The sequence below is a fragment of the Gekko japonicus genome, unplaced genomic scaffold, assembly GCF_001447785.1.
Source record: "Gekko japonicus isolate JY-2015 unplaced genomic scaffold, Gekko_japonicus_V1.1 scaffold1462, whole genome shotgun sequence".
In the NCBI taxonomy this organism is placed as follows: Eukaryota; Metazoa; Chordata; class Lepidosauria; order Squamata; family Gekkonidae; genus Gekko; species Gekko japonicus.
In genome coordinates this window covers 160,791-172,063 of record NW_015169821.1, presented here as the reverse complement: position 1 = coordinate 172,063, position 11,273 = coordinate 160,791, and the positions used below count along the sequence as shown (strand labels likewise).

The 11,273-nt window shown below is 45.6% G+C and overlaps 1 protein-coding gene across 1 annotated transcript in view; it reads right to left on the bottom strand.

Moving 5' to 3' along the window:
• Positions 1-9,049: 9,049 nt before the first annotated feature.
• The window catches only part of THBS4 (thrombospondin 4), a 59,045-nt gene continuing 56,821 nt past the window's right edge, over positions 9,050-11,273 (bottom strand). The window contains exons 21-22 of the mRNA XM_015417204.1: positions 10,780-10,919; positions 9,050-9,215 (exon numbers count right to left, since the gene is read on the bottom strand). Coding sequence (XP_015272690.1) covers positions 9,154-9,215; positions 10,780-10,919 — 202 coding nt within the window. The 3' untranslated portion in view covers positions 9,050-9,153. The remainder of the gene's footprint in view (positions 9,216-10,779; positions 10,920-11,273) is intronic.

Below are 11,273 nucleotides of genomic sequence, written 5' to 3'. Positions count from 1 at the left end.
CACGGCTGCTTGCTGCTCAGGCTCCAGGACCCGTATGTCTGTCGCCACACTGCCACAGCCTGGCCGGAACGTCCGTTGCAGGAGTTCGATCTGTAGCCGGCAAGCTGTTTTGCCTTTACAAGCCGTGACCATCGACGTTCGACCGTCAGCTAACGCCCTCCAGAAGGAAGATTGGTGTGCCCGCCCTCGCTAAGGAGCGGTTCCCATTTTATCTACTCGCCGGAGCTTTCGAATCGCTGGGTGGACGATGAGCTGGGGACAACAGGCTGGCTGCTCACACCAGCGCGGGGCTTGAACTGACATAGTTCAGATGTTAAGGCAGGGATAAGGGTTGCCAGATCCAGGTTGGGAAATACCCGGAGGTGTTGGGGGTGGAGCCTGAGGAGGGTGGGGTTTGGGAAGAGGAGGGACTTCAGTGGGGTCTAATGCCAGAGTCTACCTTCCAAAAGCAGCCATTTTCTCCAGGTGAACTGATCTCTGTCACCTGGAGATCAGTTATAATCGCAGGAGACCTCCAGTCACCACCTGGAGCTTGGCAACCCTACTGGGGAGATTTCCTAACTTTACGGGAAGCAATAGACCTGTATGGTTTGGAAATGCCTACACACACACACAGATCCAAAAGTTCAGTTTTGATTGCAAGATCTTGTGACCTTGCAGTCCTATCAATGTGTTCAATGAGTCTTACTCCCACAGATGTCCATAGGATTCCGGTCTGAGTTGCTTTTTGTTTAGATTTTCCACAAGTAATGTAAATGTAGCAATACTATCTGTACAGCAGCAGATAAGCAGCTTTCTATTTTGTGAAATGTTTAATCAAATATTAGCTTTCTCAATCAGTGGCTCGGATCCAGAGGAATACCTGACAAAATGGATTTCCTTGCCTAGCCCTCCTAGTGCAGTCCAAAACGGTCCACTGAAACCCTGCCCCTAGGAGACGGGGACCCCTCAGCCAGGAGCAGCATGGTGGGGGAGTCCAAAGTTTGCAGCAGGAGAGGAGAGTGGGCCAGAATTCCCCCCCCCCCTTCTGTCACTGGAGATAATCTCCTGGAGCTAACCCAGTGATTGAACATAGCCTGGGGATGAAATGTGTTATTTACGAAGTTCTTTGGGTCGGGATGGAAAGGAAAGGGAATGAGGTGCGTGTGAGAGGGAGGGAGGAAGGAGAGGACACTCAAAACTGAGCCATCTGATGCAATCTCCAATTATTGGCTAAAGCTCTTGACCCTTTTTTTGCTGCAAAAACTTGTAAGATGTCATTGGACATGGATAGAACTCACAGGCAGTTTGTTTCAAAGCAGTTGGGCAGAAGGTTCTCTTTTGTACCGGCAAGGCGGGGTATAAATTGGAATTGCTATATTTGTACAAGATAATTTAGCACAGAAGTTGGAGAATCCCAGCTGCTTATTAAAACAGATGTGAAATACAGGTTTCTTAAAATAAAACTGCCCACTTTTTCTCCACGCTTTAGAGGGAAAGCTCACCCAGGACTGATGCATGTGTAGTAATCTAAATAGCACCAAAGTACCCTGCTTCTCTTTAATCATGTTATTTCTGAAGCACTCTTTAGTTAAGAGTTCAGAATCCTATGCAAACCTATTTTTCCCAGAATACCGTACGGGAGGAAAAACCACTAAATTTATTAGAAGGCAGAATGGTAGCAGAATTGGCAATGGGGTAAGATACCTGCTTATTTATAAGTTACCTTACTGGCAACATTGCAGACATACACACAAAATAGCCCTTTAAAGTATTCAAGAAATACAAAGTGGAAAATAGATTTACATAACATAATGCTATTGTTACCTGTTCCTGGTGGAATTATTATTGATGGAATTATGGAGTGTTTTCTGAAGCAAAGAATAGCTTTCAAGATTGACCACCCTTGTTTTACATGTAAAACAAGTTGGGTTTTGCTTTCCTGAACCAACTCAGTTACGCATTTACACAGTGATGAACCTTTTAAAAAAAACCTCTGTCACTGCATGGCTCCAAATGCTGCAAGAGGAAAAGGAGGGATTCCGGCTTTCCTCCTGCACCAGTTTTGCCCGTGGAAATGGACACCAGAGGACCTATTTGTCTCTTTCTCATGCTCCGCATAGGGTTGCCAACCTCTAGGTGGGGCCTGGAGGTCACTAAAATTACAACTGATCTCCAAACTCCAGAGACTGGTTCCCCTGGAGAAAATGGCTGTATGGAGGGTAGCATTATGCCCCAGTAAGGTGCCTCCCATGAAACATTGTTGTTGTTGTTGCTGTTGTTTCAATTTATACCCCACCCTATCCCACAATCTCCAGAAATTTCTCAACCCAGACTTGGCAATTCCTTCATCCCATACATATTTAACTATAAAGGATCATTCTTTATACAGAGTTCCATCCAGTGCTGGATTTAGACCAAGAGTCCAAGGTTCAAATCTTGTCTCTGACATGAAGCTGCTGGGGGAAGGCTTGAATCAAGGGTCAGTTTCAGCCTCACCCACCTCGCAGGGTGGTTCTTAGGATGGAATGATTGTAACCGGGGGTGTTGCTTTGAATTCATACGAACCCACGAAGTTGCCTTATCCTGAGTCAAACTATTATAGTCTATCAAGATAATATTGCCTTCTCTGGCAGCAGTTCTCCAAGATCTCAGCAGAAATTTTCCACATCGTCTGCTGCCTGATCCTTTTAATTGGGAGTGCTGGCAATCAGACCCATAACTCCTTGGAGAAAGGGTGGGATAAAAATGTAATATTGGGACAACGAAGAAAAATACATATTGTGTTTGAGAGGTGGAGGTGGGAATAGGTTATTTATAGAGCTAGTTATGTGAGGAAAGGAGCTTTCTTTTAAAAATGACATGTATCGAGCAATTTAGGCATAGAGGCTGTTAAGCCTGGAACCGTAGGTTAACTGTTGCCACCTAGTGGACATCTAAACATTTGGTTTTAAAAAATTACTCTCCTTTAGTAGTCGGGAAGTCAAAGTCCAGTCTTGGGTCTTGCTCTCAAAAAACAGTAGTGATGTGATTAAAATCTATTATTTGTGCATTTCAGACAGCAGTTTGCAGGAACAAGTTCTACCGGCAAAAATGATTAGTCCACACAGAAAATTATAAGGCTAGTTTTCTGTCATGGAAGAGTCTACCTGCAGTTTGAAGGGATACACTAGGACAGATTGGCAAATACACTTACTGGGAATGTTTCCCGCAGGGCTTTTCCCAGGGAGGCCAGATCTCCCGCTTTTTTTGGAGACCTTCCAGCCCCCCGCTGGCATGGCCATTGCCAACAGCCAGCTGGGTGGTCAAAGCAGAATGGTTGAGGAAACTGGGAGAGGGGCAATTGGTGTTGCCTGATGTCATGATGCCACTTGGAACACAACCCAGAGTGATGTCATCGCCTTGGGTACATGCAAGGTCTGCCAGCTTCTTGGACACTTCAGTGGCACCTGCGTTTTTTTGCAGCACTAGCTGGTGGGGGGGGGGGAGGCAATTCTCCCACTATAGCAGGACACCTCTTGTCATTGGTTCTTGTTCCCTGGCACCACTTAACAGGCTAGGGGGAATGGGGAGCTCATCGGCATGCAACACCACTTCTGATGCAAAACCAGAAGTGATGTCATGGTCCTGGGGTGATTGTCTAGGATGTGGCCAAAACTCTACAATTAACCATAGAGTTTTAGGTGAATTGTAGAGTGCCACTCCGATGTGACGACATCGCTTCCAGTTTTACACAGGAAGCAATGTCATACATTGGCATGTTGTCAAGCCTCTCCCTGCCCCACAATTTCTCCCAGAAGGTTGTCAGCTGCAGTTGGCAATGCTATGTTGATAGTGGTGTGGGGGAGGCAGCAGGGGATCCCGTCAATGCTACTGGCTGGGTCTAAACTTAGTGAGTGGCTCGTGCAGTGCTTGCTCCTGGGCCATTTTAATTTCCTAGTTTGTCCTTGAAGATACAGTCCAGATATAAGCTTTTACCACCCATCTGCTGCTTGAGAGAGGTAGATTTTAAATTATTTAGGTTTCCGGGATTTGGCTTCTTTACATATTTTAATTTATATGCCATCAGAGCCAGGGCCTGAGAGTCCAGTTCTGAACATATTGTTTCCTAGAGTGGTAACCTGTCAAATTGAAATCAAAACAGACTTCCGGTCTATGGATTGGCGATGGCGGTCGCTCTCCACAGAGCTTGGGGAGGCGATTAGCACACCATTGGCATGGAGGGGTGCCACCTCAAGTGGCACTCCCATGGAGCTTTTGTGAAAGGCTCCAGGCCAGAGAGCTTTGAGGGATAGCCTCTTCGACGGCTTGCTGCCGGAGAATCGAGGCTTCACTCTGACGGTCTTACCAATGAGTGGCCTTAGGGCACAAGCTAACCCGACCAGGACAAGCAGGGGAGACCGAGCGAAACAATGATTGATGTGAGCAAGGTCAGGAATGTGACCAACAATTAATGTGAGTTCTAAGTAAACGAACTTTGATAAATGGCACACACCCCCATGGGAAAAGTGGAGCACAAAGAGGGACGCCTCTGAAGCGCAAGCACAGATAAACGCAGCGAAGGGGGAGTGGGAGGAAACAGACAGCGTGTGTATTTTGAGAGACTTACTTGAGTGCAAATAGCGAATTGACGAGTGCTTTGAGCCCGGGAGAAGCGTTTTGAAAGTGTGAACAAAGTTGAAAAATGGCGGCATCCCGAGGAAAGTTTAAAGCGAAGCCTGGTAGTCAGAGTCCGAGGCCGGAAGAGGGAGCTGATGTCATGAAGCTGTTAGCGGATATGCTCAAGCCAGTGATGGATCAGCTCGATTATATTAACCAGCAACTGACCTCGTTAAATCAAAATTTCGCTTCACAACAGCGACAGCTGGCAGAAACGGGAAAAAAGTAGAACTTGTTCCTGCAAACTGCTGTCTGAAATGTACAAATAATAGATTTTAATCACATCACTACTGTTTTTTGAGAGCAAGACCCAAGACTGGACTTTGACTTCCCAACTACTTTTGTTGTTGTTGTTGTTCAGTCGCACAGTCGAGTCCGACTCTTCGCGACCCCATGGACCAGATCACGCCAGGCCTACCTGTCTTCTGCCGTCCTCTGAAGTTTGCTCAATTTCATGTTCGTTGCATCTATGACACTGTCTAACCATCTCATCCTTTGCCGTCCCCGTCTTCTTTGACCTTCAGTCTTTCCCAGCATCAGGGTCTTCTCCAGTGAGTGCTCCCTTCTCATTTGGTGGCCAAAGTATTTGCGCTTCAGCTTCAGTATCTGGCCTTTCAGGGAACAGTCAGGGTTGATTTCTTTTAGGATTGACTGATTTGATCTTCTTGCAGTCCAGGGGACTCTCAAGAGTCTTCTCCAGCCCCATAATTCAAACAAATCTATTCTCCAGCGCTTGGCCTTCCTTATATTCCAACTCTCACAGCCATATAGTACCACTGGGAATACTATTGCAGTATATGGAAGCCATTAAAAAACCTGAATGAGGTTCTCACTTTATTCTTTGGGCAGCTGTATCTCCTTGGACTTTCCTCATCACTTTCTCCAGGGTACTTGCACAGCAGTGGCAGCCATTAAAGGGAATTCTTTATAAAAAACTAGCTTATCAGTGGACGGGTTTCTGCTTTTTAGGCCTTTAACCCCAGGTTTAGTATGTCATTCAGTGTGGCCTGACACATTCATTTAGTTTTCCTCCTTTTGGTACAAAAGTCTATCAATGTCACTGCAACATTACAGTAGTACCTGATCGTATTGTTAATATCTCAAAATAAGGTTGCAGTCATGATATTCATATGGTTTCACAATGTCCAAAAACTGTCATTGCAAAAATAACCAGCTCTCAAATTTAATTTCATATTCCCAAATATAGTTATTTTAAAGTCAATTTATTCATAGTAGCCTATATTGAACTGTTCTGAAATTAGAAGCATAACCAATGTTCTCTGGTTATACTGCTATATATATTTTTGCTGCTATAAGGAGGTTTGTAACCAAATCGACCTCTCTAGGGAAATCTTCTAAACAATTTTTACAGTATCACTTTAGGGTACTGAGCAGCCTCCTATACCACGAATAATAGTCCATTCATCCAGTAGGTCTAAAATGTATGCGTGCTTACATGGCCAACACATCTATGCTGTTTAGGTTCGCCATCGCTTTCCTCCCAAGGAGCAGGCGTCTTTTAATTTCATGGCTACAGTCACAGTCTGCGGTGATCTGGGATCCCAGGAACGTGAAGTCTGTCACTACTTCCACGACTTCCCCTTCAATTTGCCAAGGAGTGATGGGGCCGGATGCCATGATCTTAGTTTTTTTGATGTTGAGCTTCAAGCCCACTTTTGCGCTCTCCTCTTTTACTCTGAACAAGAGGCTCTTTAGGTCCTCTTCACTTTCAGCCATTAGAGTGGTATCATCTGCATATCTGAGGTTGTTGATCTTTTCCCCAGCAATCTTAATTCCCGTCATGTATGGCTGCGAGAGTTGGACTATAAGGAAGGCCGAGCGCCGAAGAATAGATTCTTTTGAACTATGGTGCTGGATAAGACTTTTGAGAGTCCCTTGGACTGCAAAAAGATCAAATCAGTCAGTCCTAAAAGAAATCAACCCTGACTGTTCCCTGGAAGGCCAGATAATGAAACTGAAGCTCCAATACTTTGGCCACCAAATGAGAAGGGAGCACTCACTGGAGAAGACCCTGATGCTGGGAAAGATTGAAGGTCAAAGAAGACTGGGACGGCAAAGGATGAGATGGTTAGACAGTGTCATCGATGCAACGAACATGAAATTGAGCCAACTTCAGAGGACGGCGGAAGACAGGAGGGCCTGGCGGGAAATGATCCATGGGGTCGCGAAGAGTCGGACTCGACTGTGCGACTGAACAACAACAAAAAATATTTGACAGTCTATGTGATGCCACATATCACTGATAACTGAACTTTACAAAAATAAAAACCTTTGAGATCTATTGAAATCAGCCTCGGTAAGACAAATTCATGTATGAAGTTGATCTCTTTCCTGGTGGATGTCGTACCACCTGCCTTTTCACAGCCACTTGTTGAACAATAGCCTCCAGCAGAAAACCTAAAATTTACATCAGATGCAGTAGGTTTGGCTGCTCAAGCACCATTTCAGAGAGAAGCCCTTTTTATTTTTTGAAGTGGTGTGACTTGTCCTGTATAATCACTTATGTTTCTGGCTGCCTGGTAGTTGCTGCTTTTACAAATAACTCTAGTTAATCAAATGGCTTTTGGGAGATCAAGCAATAAGACTTTCCAGAGCAATATACTTATGGTCATATAGTCAGGGTCATGGAATAATTATATTGAAGATGTGCCATAGACAAGTCTTGTGAACTCCAGCATTCTCTGTTCCCTTCCTGAAAAGTACTGGAAGCGGAGGCTCAGCATAGTGATTCAGCAAGCATTTCTTCGTACCTCGGGAACTGAAGATGAACTTTGGCCAGCGGCAGGCCGGCTTATATGTGTGAACACACCACACCCAAACCACACCCCAAGCCCAGTGATAGGTTCTGTTTCATGCAACAGACCTGGTTGGCCTACTTTCGGATCCAAGCGACCCCATTGGTGCACCCTAGGATCCGAAGTGGCTATTGTTCGTATGGGCGAAGGTCCGGGTCTGTTTTAGACCGCATGGCCGGGCCCACATGGCCACAGCCATTTTTACTTAATACATTACACTTCCTTTAGAGAGAAGGTTCACAAAACACCTCTCTGATCTGAGTGTTGGTACACTCTCCTGCTGCAGTTTCATACCCACCTCTCCTCTCTCAGGGAACAATGATTGCAGCAGCTTGTAAAACCTGTTCCCAGCATTAAGTTGAAGATGACGTCATATTGGCTGATTTAGGCCTTTAAACATGCACTTGCATGTTAGACCCCTGAGACTATGAGAGCCCATAAAACCAAAGAACCACCATGCACCTTTCTGTATCTTGAGCATCCCGATGTGCGGATGAACAAGCGCATACCATTTAAAGCTGCTGTGTAAAACTGTTGTCATTTTGGGCCTATGCAGAGATCCCTAACAGATGCCCTTTTAAGTCCCAACGGTATATTGTGTGAGGAGCTAGGCTTCATGCTGAAAGTCTTCGCAGCTGTTCCAGCACTTAGCAAGTGGACTGACTTCATGTGAAAGTAATGTTGGCTGCTTTTCACCTCTTGGAAGCCAGTAGAGCCAGAGGAGTCTCAGCATGCGTGCCTGGGCTGGGTAAAAAGTAATGAGAGAATTCCAATGCTAGAATGATGCCCCACTGAAGATAAAGGGGCTGAATCCAGACCCCACTTTTCCACCCAACCAACTGACTGCTGCAGTTCCAGTTTCCTTCGAAAGATGACCCATGTGCCAGTCCTGCCTAGTGGATCTGGCTGAGAATGCATCCACAGCGTTTGTGCCTGTGCAGTTTCCTGTCTTCTGTATATATGAATGGAAGCTTGCATCATTTGTAAATATGGCCCTGGCTAGATTGGGATCTACTCAGAAACACAAAGTGTTCCTCCAGCATTCCCCATTGTTGCACATGCCAAAGGCTGGTGAGTTTCTGCAGCTCTACAAGTCACTAGTATGGGTGTCAATGGCTAACTACTTGTTACGGGAAAATTAATGAGAAAAAATCCTGATGTTCTACAAGAAGAGGAGATGCTGGTCTGGGAGGGTGAAATGATAGAAGGGAAAAGAGGCTTCTTTTTCTGATCCCAGTTGATTGACACACACACACACTCCAGCAGGCTTTGCAAGGATTAACACATGATTGGGACGCCACAGAGGGAAAAGCCACAGGAGGGTGATTTAAAACGGCAGAATAGTAAACAGGGAAAGGCTTCATGCAGCCTCTTGACTTCTCTTAATTCTCTCCTCCCCAGGCAGCCCATTATTTTTTTAAAATGTTAACATTTTTTACATGGAATGTATAGCTATGTCCTTAAATTCATTACGATTTGAAGGCAAACACGTATGGCAGGATTATACTTTAACGGCTCTCAACTGTTAAGCTAAAACAAAGTTTTATCTTTTTATTTTCACATTTATATATAAAAAAAGGTCTGACAGTTTTACATCAATCATAACAAGTGGTAGTGTGGACTGGCACCCCCCAAAAAAGTCATATAGGAATTTAATATATGCTTGTTTGCCACAGCAATGTCCATTCTCAGTCTTTACTTAAATATCTCCAACTCCATACTGCTGAGCTTGAAATTCCTGGAAGTCCTCAGGGATGGTATCTGTAAACAAGAAAGGAGTCAAAAGGTTCGCTTCTATTGTTGCTATGGAGCCAGAGTGCATTTTTTTATCATTTCTTATCATTAAATGTAAGTGCAATCTTTTCAGGAGAAGAAAGTATATCGTAAGATCACTGTTGGGAATTTTTTGTTTGTTTTGTATTTTTCATATGTCCGTGTGCGCACCTGGAAGTCATGGCGACATCTGGTGACTGACCCCTCCTGGAGGATATTCAGAGAGCTGGCTGAATAAAGCCTGCCCCCGCCTCCCGACTGCTGGTATTCCAAGGAGGTCTCCCATCCAAGTACTTGCCAGAATTGACCCTGCTTAGCTCCCAGGGCTTGCCTGGCCTATCCAGGTCAGGGCACTGTTGGGAATTCTAATCCATGCACATGGTGCATCTGCCAATTCTTGGCTAGACATGGGTCACATGGCAAAAGGCAGTGTGGTTTCGTGTCAGGCTGGGATCTGGGAGACCCAGGTTCAAATCCCCACTTTGCCACAGAAGCTTGCTGGGTGGCCGTGGGCCAATCACACACTCTCAGTCTAACCTACCTCACAAAGTTGTTGTTGTGAGGGTAAAATGCAGGAGGGGTGTGATTCATTTTGGGGGACCCATTGGGGGAGAAAGGTGGGGTATAACTGAAGTAAATATATAATATAGGCAATAAAATAATGATACGCAGCCCAATCCTGTGCATGTTTTCTTGGAAGCTAACAGTAGGTGATGCACAAAGCCATCATGGCGGGGAGGGGGGAACTAAGTGTGGAGAAGTCACTCCCTTTTTTGTCACCTAATACTTAGTTTCTGGGAATAAGTCTTAGCAGGAATCCATTGATGGGCTAGAGGCTGTGGTGGCTCAAGTGGTTAAGATGCTGAACTGCAGACCAGAAGGTCGGTAGTTCAGCAGTTCGAGACCCAAGTGCCGCATGACGGAGTGAGCGCCCGTCTCTGGTCCCAGGTCCTGCCAACCTAGCAGTTCAAAAGCAAGAAATTGCAAGCAGATAAATAGGCACCACTTCAGTGGGAAGGTAACAGCGTTCCGTGCGCCTCGGTGTCTAGTCATGCCAGCCACATGACCACGGAAACGTCTTTGGACAGCGCTGGCTCTTCGGCTTGGAAACGGAGATGAGCACCGCAACCCTAGAGTCGGATTCAACTGGCTTTCGAGCAAGGGAAACCTATTGATGGGCCGGTTTGGTTTTTTTGTCAATTGTCCTTTATGGGGCAGCCCAAGCACTCTGGAGCTTGAACAACCAGGAGGCAATACTCCCTAGTCCTGTGACCGCACAGGAGCAGCCATGGATTCCAGCAGCACGTGATTTAGGAAAGGGCTGATTACATTTCATACTTCTAAAATGCTCAGTTCTATGCCATAATGGCCAGGTGGTGGTGGTTTTTAAAGGGAGAGCTTGTTGCACAGTTTGGCTTCACTCACTAATCACTGCAGGCAGAGGCCAAATCACATTGAATAAAATGTTCCCCCAAATCTACAAAACCAGTCATGCAGTCCCTAAAGCAGGATTTTCCCTCTAGTGCAACTTGCAGTTTAAGAGAAGGGTTACCATTGCAGCGATACTTCAGATTGGACCAAATAATGTTTTCCTGAGAGAAGCAGAAAACGCCAAGTCTTCCTCCACGCATGGTGGTATCTATGGTCACGCCAGAATCTGCCACCAGATCAGAGCCTTCATAAAACCTCGCCCTTGAAAGTGAAACAAGTAATTAAGAGGCTGGCGTAGCTGATCCTATGCATGTATATTCAGAATCAAGTCCCACTATGTATAACGGGGCTTACTTCCAGGCCCTCAGAGAAGGTGAAGTACCAAATGCACCTGGACAGCAAAACTGTGGACGGTAGGAACTCTATGTGAGCTCTTATATGGAAGACAACAGAGGAGGATTAGGCACCCGACACGTGCTTGTGGGCTCCCCCCTTGCAAGTACTCTTCTTCCCTTGCATTGTTACTAATTAGAAAATGGACTTGGATCTGCGTGTCATTCCCTGAGCTACAGAAGGAAGAGCTCAGGAGGGCAGAGAGGGAAGTGGAAGGCACAC